At 32.7% G+C, this 18,139-nt stretch overlaps 1 protein-coding gene, 1 long non-coding RNA gene and 1 pseudogene across 3 annotated transcripts; all 3 read left to right on the top strand.

Annotated features, from left to right (window-relative positions):
- Positions 1-8,294: 8,294 nt before the first annotated feature.
- Positions 8,295-10,613, top strand: LOC109338903. Of its 2 annotated transcripts, XM_019576253.1 has the most exons (5): positions 8,304-8,620; positions 8,707-8,779; positions 9,343-9,408; positions 10,065-10,163; positions 10,209-10,419. In XM_019576253.1, the coding sequence occupies exons 1-4, from the start codon at positions 8,487-8,489 to the stop codon at positions 10,107-10,109; spliced, it is 318 nt and encodes a 105-aa protein (XP_019431798.1). In that variant the 5' UTR covers positions 8,304-8,486; the 3' UTR covers positions 10,110-10,163; positions 10,209-10,419. The 2 variants fall into 2 exon arrangements, with proteins under 2 accessions (XP_019431797.1, XP_019431798.1); XM_019576252.1 differs by lacking the exons at positions 10,065-10,163; positions 10,209-10,419 and adding an exon at positions 10,538-10,613 and having other exon boundaries at positions 8,295-8,620.
- LOC109338902 lies at positions 10,593-12,504 on the top strand (annotated as a pseudogene).
- A 4,309-nt stretch (positions 12,505-16,813) lies between these two features.
- LOC109338901 lies at positions 16,814-17,312 on the top strand. Its single transcript, XR_002106603.1, has 2 exons — positions 16,814-16,964; positions 17,064-17,312. It is a non-coding gene; the product is annotated as an uncharacterized LOC109338901 (long non-coding RNA).
- The last annotated feature ends 827 nt before the right edge of the window (positions 17,313-18,139 follow it).

Here is an 18,139-nt window from a genome sequence, read left to right as displayed (position 1 = left end):
ATTAGTATAAAAATAAATATTATTTAACTCTAAAATAACTGCAAACAATATGTTATGATTCATATTATTATTATTATTTTAATATTGCTATAGTAACATTATATTTTAATATTGCATAGGTAATCATATTCATTTTATTTTTAAATAAATCACATGTCATGAGGGCTTGAGAGATTGACACATGTCATGAGGGACCTTTAGTTTTGATGAGAGGTTGACACATGTCATGGGGGCTTGAGAGATTGACACATGTCATGAGAGAGTTTTTTTTATTATATAGGTAATTATTTTTAAATAAATCACATGTCATAAGGGTTTGAGAGATTGACACATGTCATGAGGGAGTTCTTGAGAGATTGACACTTGTCATGAGGGACCTTTAGTTTTGATGAGAGGTTGACACATGTCATGGGGGCTTGAGAGATTGACACATGTCATGAGAGAGTTTTTTTTATTATATAGGTAATAGATAGATGTCATCATTTTTCTCTTATATGATTTAGGAGATAGTTTGAGGGGAGAGAAAGAAAAAAAAGGAGAAAGTCCCACAAAATCTCTTTCTCCTCCCAAGTGAGGTGAAAATTGGAGGGGAAGAGGGACCCAAATCTACTGTCACAAACTGTGTTTTAAACCATGTCTTGCACCAATAATATTAAAACAAAAAACAAAAAATAATGAACATTTAATTTTTTCAATTAATATGAAATATATTCATTGATCATCGCCATAGTTTGAAACATAATTTGGGACAACAAATTCTTATCCAATGAAGAGTGAGTGAGAAAAATCACTTCTTTTTCTATTCAACCAACCAACACTAAAATCCACTCTGTTATTTCATATCTCTTTCTCTTTTTTCACTTTCTTTCTCACATATTCCTTTCTTCTTATTTTCTTCTTACAACTAAACGAAGCATAAAGCATTATATCTATGCTATATCATGTTAGGTTCTCATTCTATGAATTAATGCTTATTGAAAAAAGATTCCTTGATATCTAGTTTGGACCATTTTTTGGTACTACCAAGAGTATTCCTCACCTTTTTAGCAAGGAACTAATATTTTTTGAGGTTCGTGATTGCCCCTCCCAATAAGTATCACTTCCAGAAATCGAATCATCGACCTTGGGAATACAATGAGACCTTACACCACTAAATCATTACCTTGTTAATATATATATATATATATATATATATATATATATATATATATATATATATATATATATATATATATATATATATATATATATATATATATATATATATATATATTAACAACAATCTCTGAGGAGTATTTAATATGTAATATGGAGGTAAAAAATGAAACTTGGACTTTGGTCATGGTATTGGAATCAGGACTCATAATATGAAATATAGTTATACGATTCTCTCATTTAATCTATATATCATGTATTGGGTTTGGTGTATTGTATATCATGTATAAAGATTTCATATAAAAGAAATTTTTGTAATAATAACATAAAAAAATGATAAACTATATAAAATCAGATAGTGGGAGAACCGAACTACAAATCATGTAATTGTATTTGCTATGAGGTTATCATTCATGAATATAGCACTAGACTCTCATATGTGAATATGAACTTCTTTGGAGATTACAAAGAGATGAATGTCACAAGTGGGATGAGGAAGCATGCAATTTATATTTTCTTAAGGTTTTATATGCCACCTTCTAGTAGTGCCTAATATTTACAATAAAATCAGTGATTTATCAGCCATCTAGAGAATGTTGAATGAGATTAATGGATGGTAATGAAAATTGAAAATTGCTAGGTATTTAAACCATTACTGAGACAATGAGGTAGGCGATGTGGGACTTACTTTCCAACATGTCCCCTCCACATAAGCATGTCGGATCAGGCAAAGGGTTACCTTTGACCCATAACTAAGGACAACTTTTGGCCCATGACAACCAGAAAGAAGTTGGGCTCTGGATCTGATACCATGTTAATGTTCTATCTCAAAATTAATTGGCAATGAGAAATCCAACAGGTATTTAAACCATTACCGAGACAATGAGGTAGGCGATGTGAGACTTACTTTCCAACAACACCTAGTTCAATTTCTTGTTTTTTTGGTACTATCAAGAATATCTCTTACCTTTTGTGTAAGGAACTAATCTCTTTCGGAGTGTGGTTATCCCTTCCAACAAATGATACTCTCAAAAAATGAATACTTGAACTTTTAATCATTCTGGAGATCTAGCAGGGTCTTACACTACGAAATCAAGTCTCGTTGATAGTTCAATTTCTTGTTGCTTAAACTCATATGTTCTCATTAAATATACTTAAACATCTATAAAAAGTTCTTCTTGTCCATGAATTTGTTCAATTGGATATTTAAAAATATAAGAAGCTCTATTTTTCTAATGTAAGAAAATATCACCAAATTCGTGGTAAATGAGAGTCAGAGGACAATGATTGGGTGGTTATAAAGTCCTAAAAAATGCAGCCATTTACCTAATGATGGATGATGAAAATAAATATATGTCATCACAATATTTTCAGGATTTGAATTCATAACCGATACTTCTAGCAACAACATGAGCTAGGAAGCCACATAAATAGACTTATGAATGTATGATCATATGTGTGGATTAGAAGTTCTTCTTGTTTATAAGCTTGTTTTATTGGAATTGTAAATTCAATTACTTGATCTTCCTTTAGGCCTAAGAGTGGGGAAACACGTTTATATAATTTATGGAAAAAATAAACAATTCATGGGTAAGATGAGAAGGGAATGGTAGAGTTCTTGTAAGTATCTCACATGAATAAAAATTTACTTTTAACAAATAGATAAAGAAATATATATATTAACAATTTATAAGTTTTTTATATTATTATTATATAATTTATTATTGATATTAAAATTCTTAAAAAAAATAAGTCAAATAAATGATGGATAATAACCATGTATAAATCTTTATACTCTTTAACAATATGGTGTCCTACTGCGGTAATAACAAACCAAATCATTGTTAAGAGATTGTTAATAAATTGATTAAGTTGTTATTATCCTAAAATCAAATCTGAAGTTGATATGTAGTTTAAATTGATTAGTTAGTTATTATCCTAAAATCAAATCTAAAAGTGATATGCAAACAAATTTGTTTAGATTTTAGAAACAATTTTTGTTATATAAAGTATGCAGTATTGATGAATAAAACATCTGAATTCATTTCTTTACATGGTATTAGAGCCAACCAAAAAAACTTTGAGAGCACAACAAACTAGAGAAACATTTCAATTAAGTAATAATAAAGCTTCTCATATATTTCACTTGATACATTATGATTTATGAGGTCCATATTGAACTTGTTCATCTTGTGGGGCTTCATATTTTTTTTGCTATGGTTGACAATCTCTCATATTTGGTTTAGATCTATTTTCTAATTGATAAGAAACAAATCGCCGAAGTGTTGACAAGTTTCTTTTCTATGGTAGAAAATCAATATAACAAATGAGTTAAAAGTGTGAGAAGTGATAATGAAACATAATTCATTTGCATGAGAAATTATTTTCTAGATCATGAGATAATGTTTCAAACTTCATGTACAGGCACACCTCAAAAAAATGGGAGGGTCGAATGAAAACATCGCCATATTCACAATGTTGCACGAGCATTACGGTTCCAAGGTAATTTGCCTATTGATTTTTGGGCAGGGTGTTTGTTGACAACAAGCTATTTGATCAATCACACTCCAAGCACACTTTTAAAAGGTAAAACACTATACGAAGTGTTACTTGGATAAGAACCCTCATATAATCACTTACGTGTATATGGTTCTCTATTCTTCGCTCACAACCAACACACCAATGGCGACAAATTTACCAGTGGAAGTCGCAGATGTGCCTTTGTGGGATAGCCCTATGGGCAACGTGGTTGGAGAGTTTATGATTTAGAGACTCGTGAATTCTTTGCTTCACAAGATGTGCAGTTTTTTAAAACCAATTTCCATATTAGTGTTCCGAAAATGAGAAAGAAATCTCTCATTCCTTGCCTATTGATGATATGATGGACACTAACTTTAATGATATGTAAACACCATCTGAGCTTGCTCTCAACTAGGGGTATATGTACTACACCAACCACAGGTGAAGCTTCAAAAAATCAAGACTCTGACATTCACCTACGAACAGTACCATAGCTGACATCTCAGATATCAGTTTTGTGATTTCAGACACCATAATGTCCACTAATCTTGATGAAAATTCATTACTTGGACGTGAGTATCGTGTAAAACAACCATCAAGGAGACTTCAAGTGTATGTAACAAACACAATATAAAAGTTGAGTCATTTTCCTAGTTCATCATCTCCATCACATCCTTCAGGTGTTTCCTATCCTATTGCTCGCTATGTAAATTGTGACAAATTTTCTGTGCCACACAGACACTTCGGTACATTAATCGCTATGGAAAAAGAGCCCTGATACTTTCATGAGGCAGTAAGAATTCACAATGGAGACAAGTCATCCAAGCTGAAATCGATGCACTAGAACGTAACGATACATGGAGCATGCAAGCTGAAATCGATGCACTAGAACATAATGATACATGGAGCATGCAACCATTGCCTCTAGGGAAGAATGCTCTCGGATGCAAGTGGTTGTATCGTATCAAGTACAATTCTGATGGCACCATCGAGCGATTTAAAGCCCATTTAGTTGTGCTCGGAAGTCATCAAGAGAAAGGCATCAACAACACTGAAACATTTGCTCCTGTTACAAAAATGATAACAATGCAAACTATTCTTATAGTGGCAGCAGCCAAATCGTGGGAACTTCATTAAATGGAAGTACACAATGCATTTCTACATGGTGATCTCCATGATGTAGTATTCATTCGCTTGCCTCCTGACTTTTTTGTTTCCAACCGAAACATGATGTGTAAACTTCGAAAATTGTTATACATCTTAAAGTAAGCTCTGCGATGCTGATTCACTGAATTGTCTTATGCACTCGAGTCTTATGAATTTAAGTAATCATGTCTTGATTATTCTTTGTTCACCTTGCATGAAAAAGACGTTCAACTTGTTGTTCTTGTTTATGCCAACGATCTAGTCATTGTTGGTAATGATTCATAATCCATCAAATGCTTTAAAACCCACCTCAACGAACACTTCCACATGCTCGATATTATTTCTGAAGTTGACATCGTCGGTGCTAAACCTGCAGGCACCCCATTAGAACAAAATCACTTGTTGTCCCTTGCTACCAGAACTCTTCTTGCCAACCTTGAGTGCTATCACCAATTGATTTATCTATGTTTTACACTTCTAAAGCTTTCATTCAACGTTCACACGCTATCTTAGTCCATGCAGAAACCACACATTGAGAACTAGGAAGCTACCTTCAGAGTGGTTCCGTTTCTTAAGGGCAATCTCGACCAAGGCATATTGCTTTCTCACAATTGTGATCTCCAGCTTCATGGATGGTGTGACTCTGACTGGACTAGTTGTCCTCTTACACACTGCTCTGTTACTTGTTGGCTAGTCCAATTTGGTCAATCTCACATATCTTGGAAAACAAAGAATCAATACACTGTTTCTCGATCGTCGGTTAAAGTTTAGTATCAGTCCATGACAACAAACCTATGATTCTTCACTATGATAGTCAAGCAGCTTTGCACATCGCTAAAAATCCAATATTTTATGAACACGCTAAGCATATAAAAGTTAACTGTAATTTTGTTCGCAATGAAGTCCTCCACCATAATATTCTACCAACATCTTCATGTTTGTAAAAACTTCAATTATTTTCCCATTCAACATCTTTCTAACACCATTACTAGAAACAGGTGGTGTTAGCAACAACTCACTAACATGTCCACCCATATACCATTTCAAAATAAGTAATATATTAAGATAATATCACTTTAAAAGTAAGTAAAAAGTATTTCAGCTCAAATGTTGTTCATTTTTAATAAAAAATACCATTTCAAAAGAAAGAGTTAGAAAAGAGTCCTAATTTCTCGACTAGATTACTAAATTTATTCTTAAATGATAGATCACCAATATAATTTTTTGATACCTTAAAATAATACTTTTTGTTCATGAATGTTGAAAATATTAATGAAATAAATCTTTGGATGACAAAAACATCACAAAGTTAATACTACTCAAAGAATTTTTTAAATCCATATTTAATAAAAAATATCATTTACTATTATTTACTATTATTATTAATAGTGTTGTGAGAACTAGATCAGACTGGACAGTTCGATCAGACTTAAAAACGGCTCTATATTTCAGTTTTAACTGAATGAGAGTTGGACCGCTTTGAACCAGGAAAATTCCGGTCCGACCGTGTTAAACTCGCTTAAATCAAATTAACCCGAGAAGTTAACTGAACGGTTCACTTAAAAAAAATGGACACTGCTCTAATATTTTATTTTACTACCATCCAAAAAAGATAATGATTTCAATATAATTATACATAATTATTAATTATATAATGTTTTACATTTATATATAACTATATATATTTATTTATAGAAAAAATTATTAATTATTTATGGAATCATCCGGTCAGATCGAACAATTTAATTTTTTAAATCGGTTAAACCTAATACAGAACCTCTACAAGTTTAACGTCCATCTCAGTTTCACAATATTGATTATTTAAATTATGAGGATATTATGGAACAAGTTAACCAATATTAAACTTACATTTGTTGGCAAAATTATGATTTTTTGGGTCTTATAACAAATAAATAAATCAACAATAGTCTTCTTATTTAAATATATTGATGTTTTATTTTACAAAAAAAACTAATTATTATAAGAAAAAAATCAATCGTAAGAAATGAGAATAATTAATAGGAGTATCTTTTCTCAGAAGTCATTCATGTCTTCATTTATATTCCCTCTCTTTTCTCTCTAGAACACCTTTCTCTCATTCTGGTACGGTTTTTTTCTCTCTCTCTTCCTTTTCCTTCTTTATTTATTTGCTGAAATTCGTTTCTTGATTTATAGTTTTTCTGATTTCAATTATTTGTAGGGCTTCTCGCGTCTCGTTTCATTGTCGAAGAATCATTCAACATCTATGACTCATATCCTTTTTCCTATTACCAATTCTCGTCGATTTAGGGTTTAGGTTAACTTTCTGTTTATTTTCCCTTGAAATTCGGAGAAAATAAAACAGCGAAATTTCTCATTTTTTATATAATCTTGTTAGATCTTATGAGTTCCATTTAGTTAGGATCCAAAACAAAAGAGGAATTTTGATTTCAGAACACTGCCTTAATATTATTGTTTCTCCATTGATCTTACCTGAATAATAATTATGGAGAATTTTAATTTATTTTAATTTATTTTAATTTCTTGAAATTTGGTATTGTTTGGATTTAACTTTGAAGCGGACGCGGTAACCAGAGGGAAAAAGATCGGGAAAGGGCTCAAGCCAGAGGTGCTAAATCTAAGCAAAAGGAGGATGGGTTGACCCCTGAACAGCGCAGGGAAAGGTTCTATTATTGTGCTTTATCTTTTAATTTTGAGAATTATTTCAAATGAATAATCAAATCCATATATAGCAGAGATGAGAATGTAGGATGGATAATAAAATTTTAGATCCGTTCAATATTTAGCATCATGTGAGAGATAAACATAACCTGACCCATCACATTATCACTCATTCATCATGTTTGCATATATATATATATATATATATATATATATATTCACTTGTTTATAGAGTAATTATATCTTTGTGGTCAAAAATATTATTGAAATTACATATTCATAATATTTAAAAAAAGACTTTATCTAAAATAAAGATGAATCAGGTTTAGGGTCTGGATCGGTTCAAATGTTGACATAATTAATATTTGAGATCAAATTAGCTTTGTATATAAGATCAATTCAAATTCAAAAAAATGATCTCTCCAACATTTAAGATCGGGTAAAACCTTACTCAACCCAAGTCAGCCCATGCTCATACTATTTCCACACACACGTAGAATAGATTTGTTTATATCAAAAGCCAAAATACTAGTTAAGATAGTTTGTCTTGTAACTTTTCATTCTCATCATAATCTCTCACCTTTATTTTGTCTGTTTCACAACAGAAACACTGCAGTGGTCCAACTCTTCTTGCTTCTTCTTCTTCCCTCTCTCTTTCTCAGACAGACACAGAGGAATCTTTAATTGAGGGAGTGCTCTTTTACTTGGATTTGTAGCTGGAATTGTTCACTCAAGTTTATGTTCTTCATTAGGTAACATAATTTTATCTTTCACTTTCTCAGCATAGTTCTTTTTCTTTACCTTAAAGGATAACATAAATTATTTTTCAATGCTTTATTTTCTTATGATGTTTATTTCTTTCGATTTTGATATTGGTAGTGGTAGCAGTCAAAATTTGACAATTAAGTTCTGATTGTAGAAAGTTTCAAAACTGCCAAACCTCCACGTTTTCCCATGCTTACCTCCAAGTTGTGTTTTAATGCTTAGTATCTGGTTTTAATTTCATGTATGAGAGCACAATATTGAAGAAGAAGATCATTGAAATTGTGCTGTTCTTTTTCTCTGAGTTCCAACTGCTTGATTTTATCAGGATGGATCACAAGAATTTTGACCCAACTCACTCTGCAGAGCTATTTCAGTACATTTCCTTCAACCAATGTTTTCCTTTAACTTCTATTTTTCATCTTTTTTTATATTACAACTGGTTTTGATTCTGATGAATAGGCATATAGATAAACAGAATGAGATCCTGAAGGAAACACGTCAATCATTGCTCCATGAATTGCAAAAACTTCAGGTTCTGTATTTCTCTGCAATTCCCCAATTTTCAATTTTGTTTTTAGGGCTTGTAGGAATGCACATGTTCACCCTCCCCATACCTCACTAGGTGAGAGCCTTGTGCACTAGGCTGTCCTTTTTTGTCGGTCTCTTGCAACGAACACTCTTTCCTATTGATTTATGAGACTTTGTGTGGTTGACCTTCTGCATGATATGTTTATAACAGACTTTTAGATGGTTTGTTGAAAAGCCACCTTAGATTATGACACAACTCATGATATTTATTCTATCTTACTTGCAATGACATGTTTATATGATGAAAAGAGGTAAAAAAAATATAAATATATAATTAAAAAATGACCAAGTTGATATTTCCCCCCTTCTGATGATGATGACTGTCATAGTGTCATGTTACTACACAAATTCATTAATATTAAGCATCAAGATTCTCAAGACATAATTAACTTCAGATGAACTTTTATTTGATCAGCAATTCAACATTATATTGAATAATTGAATACAAATTCACTTGGTCATCTGCAATGACTTGAATTCCCTGAATTTTGTATTTCTGATTTGTAGGTGGAAGAAGAAATGCTTATGCGCAAGATGTATGAAATCATGGTAGCTACTGGTCATACTAAAAAGGTATGTCGATATGCTCATCTCATTTGCAACCTCACTAAAACATACTCATGGGTGTGTTTTTATATTTTGGTTTTTGGTTAAACACATTCTTAGATGTGTTCATAAATTGCACTAAAAATATGCTTTTGAATTGATTTATTCGTGACCCATAAATGAATTATCATGAATCATCATATTGTTAATAGTATCGAGATTATGTGCTAATCTGGAATTGCTCCCCATGTGAGGAGGGAAATCTGTTTATCCGAATTTCGAATATGTCAAATACATGTAAATTATGGACAATTAGATGGACATGAAATGAGTGTCAAACCAGTGGATAAGAGATGTTGTAATTGATAGGTAGATGACCTCTTCCGTATTTTTATTTGTGGAATTTCATGTATTGAAGCAATATGTCACAGACCAACTTTTGATGCTTAAATTCCGTGTTAAAATTTTCTGCAAGCTTTATAGCTGAACTCCAATTCAGATTATAGTTTGATATAATGCAAAAAAATGTTGAATACTCATTTTAAGTAGTTCTGATGTTGAGGAAGATAAAACCTGAACCGTTGCCATTCCAAATGTTGCTTCTCCCCCAAGTTTGGAGATATATATTTAACTGCAACTGGGTGTGTATATTTAGGTTGCACTGATGTTTCACTTTTGTGCAGAATGATGACAGTGGAGCTGAACACTCTAATTCCCAAACTCAATGAAGCCTCTAAGAGGAAACAGTTTTAGAAGGAATGAATGAAATAGAGTTTTTTTGTTTGGAAATAACTTTTAGAAGCCTCTATTCTCTTTTTTTGTTTCGAAATAACTTTTGACAGCAAACTCTCTGTCAATGAAAACATGTTTTTTCAATGCAAGAACTATAGAATTTTCAATTGGAACCTTTAACTTGCACTCATTTTCTAACCTGTTAAAAAGTTGGTGATTTTTGTTTTAAATTTTCATGGAAGAAGATAGATAGAAACAAAATAATGTTGAGGAATGACTGTTTAGTGGACAATATTTGTTATAAGATGGATTGCTTGTGAGGTATTATAGGACAGTCTGGGAATAGAATAACTGCACGCTATTAAGCATATTTCTCTCGGGTTCGAATCTTCTGATGACACTTCCCCTTCACATTTTAGTATAGGAGGGTCCAGTGCCGAAGAGGATCAAATTCCTTTCTCATAACTTGGTGGCTTAATCAGAAAACATTTATGCGCCCGAGTCCAATGACAATAGTACAAAAGGGGAAGAGCCTAATCAGAAAACTATCGAAGACTCAAGGGAACATGGCAAAGGGATGATAGATGAGAATCCAAGTAGCTCCAGTGCCAATGGAAGATATGATGTGGTGGAAGAAGAAGAAGTTATTCTCTTTAGGCCACTAACAAGGCATAATTCGGCACCATCACACGTCCCTTCTATCTCGAGTGATGACACGATGTCACCAAGAGACAAGGATGACCAAAGCTTACCTACTGATGATTGTTTGCATTGTGCTACATCACTTCTTATGGCACAAAACCCATGTCAAGGTGATCCTAGGGAACTCCATGATGACAATTTGAATTTCAGCAGTGACAAACCGTTCAAACAACAAGAACATTCAACAAAGGAATCAAATAAATACACATTTTCTGAAGCTCCAATCTCCGTTGGCCCTCCTTCTCTCAATGCTTGGGTCCTTGGCAGAGGAAGTTTCAGCTACAACAAAGATAATGAGACAAATGGTGATAGTAAGCACAAGTTGGAGCCTATTGACGAAATAGCTTCTTCATCCTTGGAAGGTCTTTCCATCAATAAAACTGAGTTTTCGGACATTACTTCAGTGGATGCAGGATCTCCAGTGCCAATGGAAGATATGATGTGGTGGAAGAAGAAGAAGTTATTCTCTTTAGGCCACTAACAAGGCATAATTCGGCACCATCACACGTCCCTTCTATCTCGAGTGATGACACGATGTCACCAAGAGACAAGGATGACCAAAGCTTACCTACTGATGATTGTTTGCATTGTGCTACATCACTTCTTATGGCACAAAACCCATGTCAAGGTGATCCTAGGGAACTCCATGATGACAATTTGAATTTCAGCAGTGACAAACCGTTCAAACAACAAGAACATTCAACAAAGGAATCGAATAAATACTCTTTTTCTGAAGCTCCAATCTCCGTTGGGTCCTTGGCAGAGGAAGTTTCAGCTACAACAAAGATAATGAGACAAATGGTGATAGTAAGCACAAGTTGGAGCCTATTGACGAAATAGCTTCTTCATCCTTGGAAGGTCTTTCCATCAATAAAACTGAGTTTTCAGACATTACTTCAGTGGATGCAGGATCTTCAAACTTCCATTCTCGTGCTACACATTCTATTCCAATACCTTCTGCTCCATTATTGCCTGACAATGCTACTTGGTTTAGTGATGTACAATCTAGTTTGCCTGCTCCATTATTACCACACAACACATCACCGGTAAGTGCATATTCCGATTGGAGTTCAACTTATGCACCACATGGACACGATCCTAGATTCCGAGCCTTTTCCAATGGTTTTCCACCACCTGGAATAATGACTTCTTCGGAATGGCTGCGTTAGTATAGAGAGAAATTACAAACCTGAGTTGAGCAACAATTATATGCAGCCTACTAGTACTCATTTGAATGCTACTGCAATTCATGAAAACTTGCTATACCATGGCAACTACAGGTTTAATCAAATTGATAGATGGGGCAACCCTTTGTCTTCTGATCAATACAACACATATATTGAACCACCAAACCCCGAACCATTACAGCCAAACCACTTCAACAATTTTCAAAGGACTAGTCCTTATTGGTATGGTGTAGTGACAGACCTGAAAAATGAGTCACAGTCTCTGCTAGAGTACTTGAAGGAGGAGGAATGTCGACTCCGGCGAGATCCTAACCTTAGAGGGCCTACTTTCATGGGAAACTAGAAATCATCAGCTCAACCTTTTGTTCCATGGACCATTCTATACTTGTACACTTTGTTGAGTACTTTGTTCTGTAGGATTCTTGGCGAAAACAGTATATATGAGCACAGTATAATGTATATACTATATAAATGTTCATTCCCTAAATGAAAAATGCCAAAGAATGTAGATGAAATATTCTTCATTCAACCCTTTTATTTTGTTTTGTTGATAGAGCCAATTTAATCAATGTTTTTTTTTGTCTGGAAGTTAACAGTTATGCATAATTAGATGATTATTGCTTATTAATATTTGGGCTGTGGATGATATTTTGTATATTCTTATAATTGTTATTAGGATGATTAGACATACTAGACAAGATTAGATTAGAAATGAATGCATTAGGGAGAAAGTTGAAGTAGCTCATATTGTAGAAAAGATGCTAGAATTGCGTCTGAGGTGGTTTGGACATATGTGGAAGAGACTAGTAGAAGTCCCGTAAGGAGAGTAAAATCTCCATATGGAGTTGGCATTAATAATATCATTATGTTCTGATGTGCCATTTATGTTGCAAGCCTTGTTTGAAGTTTTAGACCTTGCATTTACCACTCTAATTCTGATGTTCTAGTGTGAAAGCATTAGCAGACAAGAAATTAATGCATATATAAGGTGTTTACATTCAAGTAAATTTATGAAGTGCATCTTTTTGCATCTAAATTATGAGTTTGCTCTTGCTTTTCCAATGCATTACTCAATACATTTTTTTCCTTCAGATTTCTTGCACAAACTGGCCTAATTTCTATTGAACATCAAATGCGCGAGACTGGTCTATTGCAAAATGATAATCTAGAGAAAACCAGAAAGAACAAATAACTAGTGAGAAAAATATATATACAATAACAGTGTAAGAGATTTTTACACCTATCAGTGTATCATCTACCGTTCATACTTGTTAATCATTGACTTTTAAATATAAGTGTGAATGATATATTGTTTATGTATAAATCTTTACACCAACAATGCATATATATTAGACTCAACTATTTCCTTATAGACAACATTACAAAAGAAAACACGAGATACTTTGAGATTAAAATGTTTACAAGAATGATTTCTGATGAATTACTTCATAATGAATGAACATCAGCAACCAAATCTTATAGGATTTTTCATCAGGAATTTACTGGCTCAAGATATAACCTATGTTAATGACTCTTGGCTTTCTTCTCCTTATGCTTCTCTTTCTTTGGATCTGTGAAACAAAAACATGAGCAGCATGGGAACTGCAACAAAAACTTCATTTCTTTTTAATATGCTGTTATAGCCTAATTGAAGGATACTATACAACATATATAACAGCTTTTGCCTAGTGTGTTATACTTAATTGATCTTTTTAGTCTCTTTTTTTTATGCTAATCTTTTGTCTCACAAATAAGAAGATGCTTAACTTCTTCAGCTTTTCAATGCATTACTTGATGCCTTATGCACCTTCAAGTGGTTTAAGTTTTCTTTTCTTTCTTTTTAAAATGATTCGCATTTGTTATTCAACAAAACTAAGGGTAGCTTTTAAATGGTTTTCCACATGGAATTATAGAAAGAATCAAGTGAAAAAGCTTACCTTAGGTAATGACTAGGGAAACAACTTTTTTGTACAAACCTTTTTTTATCTAAGTGCATTCAGAAGCTCGTCAAGGGCACCGAAGGTAGAAGTGACAGAACATATATATGTTGTCTCAGCTATGAGTCAATAAAAACATTTGATATCAATTAAAAATTTTAAACCTTTGTAATTATTGATATTTTTGCTTCAGGATAACATATGAGAAAATATATAAGACAACATATCTCTATTCAAAAGTGATATGATGGTGCTCGAACAATGCACCAATGGGCGATGCTTACTAGTTGGGCTATGCATCAATGTGTTGGTGTGTATCGGTGCGGCTTGGTAGGTGTTTGTGTGTATCCGATGCGACCTGATGTGTATGCTAGTGTGGCCTCGCATAGCATGGTACATGGATGGTGGATTTGATGTATATAGAGATGGATTTGGGCTAGCCCACTTTTAGTCTAAGCTAAAGTGAGTTGAGTTAAAACGTCCAATTAAATTTCATGTCTCTTAAATTGTAGTCCAAACTCGCTTAAAGCAAGCTCTAGGTTGTGACGAGCAGGCCTAGATAACTTTTTATTAAAAAATTAAAAAACTCAAATAACATTTTAGACCCGATTTACACAAAAAATAATTATATAACAAAGTCAATAATTGGATCATTAGAAGGCTGGATAAATGAAACTGAAATTCTTTGGGTTGTCTTGCTTCTAAATACTAGCCTTAAAAAGAAATGTTAGCCTTAAGAGAAATGTTGGTCTTAAAAACAAATGATGTCTTTTAAATTCTTGTTTTGCCTTATGATGCTTGCGGTTTCATTATGAAAGTGTTTTTTACTTGGATCATTTAGATGGTGAGGAGATTCACATTCTAGTACAATATGAATCTGTATTTTGTTTAAGAAAATACAAGCATAGAATCCTACTCTTCGCCTCATTCTTAGTTTGATGATATCTTAAAAGAGTCACTCTGGTATTTACATCAAGTCATTAGCTCCACTTCCATGTTGGTTCTATGTCATCTTTATAGTACACTTTGGATTTTTTTAATCATGTTTTATTATTCAAGCTTGTACTAGCGAGGAGGGTTCCATTAAGTTTTATTCCCTTCATGCACATGCCCACATATTGTCTTTTATATTTCCTTTGATACCACAATTCAGTTGTTATAGAATGCTCGGAGAAATGGTGTAATAATTCACTAAAATTGACAATTAAGTATCATATTCCCTGTATACAATAAAATTGGCCAGTTCAGTTCTTTGAGTTGGTACTGTTTCCCTTTCTAAGACTTTTCGGAAGATATTTCGCCCTGTTTTCTTTACATAATGCTCCTGTGTGTCAAATTTGTTCTCTGGACGACTTATCTTGGAACCTTTATTTTTACATAAACTTGCATGATTCCTTGGAAGTGTTTGCTTGTAAACCTTCTTTTTCATTCTTGGCTAAGTCTCCCAATAAAGATAGGTGTGTTAGAAATTTATAATTTCTAAATAAGTGGGCATCATATATTTGATACAATAACTATTTATTCAGGGGTTACATTATAAGTGATCTAATTATTAACACTCCATATATTTTTAAAAGCTGATAATGGATATGAGTTTAATGGGTGGATATAAGTTAACTTGTGCAATCTAAGGTAAAGGCATAAACCTATAATATAACTTGTGCTTTAACTTATAATTGGTTACATTTTTTTTTATCATGATTGAATTTCGTTTCTTTCTAGGGACACGTTAAAGATGTTCTTTCCATCTGTTGGGATAGAAGTGGAAAATACATTGGCTCTGTTAGTGAAGATAGTACACGTATTTGGTCATTAGATGGAGAATGCATCCACAAATTACATTCAATATTTCATCCAGCATATCTTAACCTCCTAGTTATTGGTGGCTATCAGGTATGTTTCCTTGATTGTAGTCTCTTGTTAACAATCATATTAGTAGAGAGGAACCTAGTTTTGTTTGTTCTGTTAACAAACTCTTTTGCTTAAGTAGAAACTCAATGACTTCTGCTGAGACAAAATTTGCCTAATTTCTCTTGCAGCACACAAGGGATTAATTGGTGGATTAGCAGATTCACCCGATGATCAATTGATTGCCTCAGCTAGCCATGATTGTTGTGTGAAACTATGGAAATAAGGAGTCAAGTGCATATTTTTGTGCTGAGATGTAAATTGTTGGGAGCTTTTGTAGATTTTTTCTTTCTGGGTACTTTGTTGGATTTACTAGATATCATATAGGTAAAGGTATAACTTTCATACAATCTTACAGACAGAAAAAAAAAGGTACAATACCTGTGTATTTGTACAGTGTGCTGCAGGCTGAGCCAACTATATCCCCTCATAATGCACAAATGTGAGAAACTTATGTGGGTTTCACATTGCTGATAAGGAGTCAAGTTCTTCTGACATGTTTATTCATCCTTGGTAATCAAAAGCAGAAGTTGCATTGGAACTATATCTCAAAGTCAAGAGTACCCAATGGTGATATGATTTTCTAAATTTGAATTGTATACGATGTATAGTGCACAGTTCTCCCTCTATATGTAAAACATTTTGCCTGAAAAAAGTACACATTTATACATAGGTAAAATTAATGATAATTAACATATGAATGATGTATTGATAGTGTAAAAAAGTTATATAATCTTCATACTAATATTTTAATGTGATATTCATTTCAGTTTACTTCTCTAAAATTTTAATAAAATCTCCCCCTTCCCTATCTCATTTAGTTTTACCTCAAAGAAAAAAGTCATACATATTGTATGATAAATATGTATAAGATTTTATTAACTAGTGTCTTGCTTTTATATAATATGATTTTTTACTTTGATTTGTCCATGATTCCAAAATCTAAATTAAAAAACAGTCATGTGATTCGGTTGTATAGAAAAGGGCCTATTAGGCCCAATAACATGATATAGGAAAAGAAGTTCACAACCACGCTTGTAAATTCAAAAAACCCTAATTTCTCTTCATTTCGAGCGACGCAAACCCACAGGTCCAAACTCGAGATCTCAAAATGAAGGTTTTCAACTACAACTCTATTTTTCGCACTATTTGATTTCTTAGTTTTGTTGCTTGATTTTTGTGATTGATTATTGGCAATGTTTTATTGTTATTGTAGTTCAACATTGCAAATCCCACCACTGGATGCCAGAAGAAGCTGGAGATCGATGATGACCTGAAGCTGTAATCTCTTCACTACTTTAATTTATCGTTTTGCTTATTATTTTTGTTCATAGGAAAAATTGAAAAAAGCGAGAGGAATTTATTTATATTTTCCCTCCTGTAATGTAAATTGAAGGAGTGATATTGTTTTACGTGTGAATTTGATTTGTAAATTATTCAGTATATGAATTTGATTTATAAGTTATGCAGTGCAGGAATTTGATTTGTATGTTATTAAGTCTAGTTTATCTGTGGAGTTATATTCCATGATAATAGTGGCATAGCCTTGTGATTTCATTTCCTATTACATTATTATGCATTAAATGATAGGGAATGTGGTTTTGTGAAGTGATTTCCTTATGATATACTACTTTAAATTTCCTATTACATTATCCATGATCACTTAATTTGGTTTCATTTCGAATTTTAAAAATCATTAATTAAAAATTTCATTTTTGTGATTAATAAAAGATCGTCGCACTCAAAAATCGAATCACTGTTCTTTTGGTCATCATTTGGATATAATAGAACCTTATATCACTAGATACATAAGAGTTTTATCCCTTTTTTTTTAAATTTTCAAGTCTTAATCGATGGTCAATTAATTTGGTTTCGTTCCCAATTTTAAAAATTATTAAATTAACAATTTTATTTTTGTGATTAATAAAAAACCGTTAGTAGTTATATTTTTAATTAAAATACATATCATGTGATAGTTACAAAATTTAATAAAAAATCATTGGGAAGTTCGGTGTTATTAAAACCGTACCGGTTATCAAACCGGTCAGGGTATTGGTATAGTGGTACAGTGGTTCAACCGGTGGTTCAGTAATTAAACCGCATGCCGGTTATACCAAATAGACATACTTATATTTATTATTAATTGTATTATAAACCTTACACTTTAAAAAATTCAGTGAAAGAGTAAATAAAATTTCTATATTTTTTTGATCCTATTAAAAAATCCCAGGCAAAAGCAAAACTAATGTCCTGAATTTTTTTTGGGCAGTTCACCATGCTGTCACAACACCC

This window comes from Lupinus angustifolius, unplaced genomic scaffold (genome assembly GCF_001865875.1).
Source record: "Lupinus angustifolius cultivar Tanjil unplaced genomic scaffold, LupAngTanjil_v1.0 Scaffold_48_2, whole genome shotgun sequence".
Classification (NCBI taxonomy): Eukaryota; Viridiplantae; Streptophyta; class Magnoliopsida; order Fabales; family Fabaceae; genus Lupinus; species Lupinus angustifolius.
The sequence above is the reverse complement of the archived record's forward strand: the minus strand, read 5'-3'. Positions and strand labels throughout refer to the sequence as shown.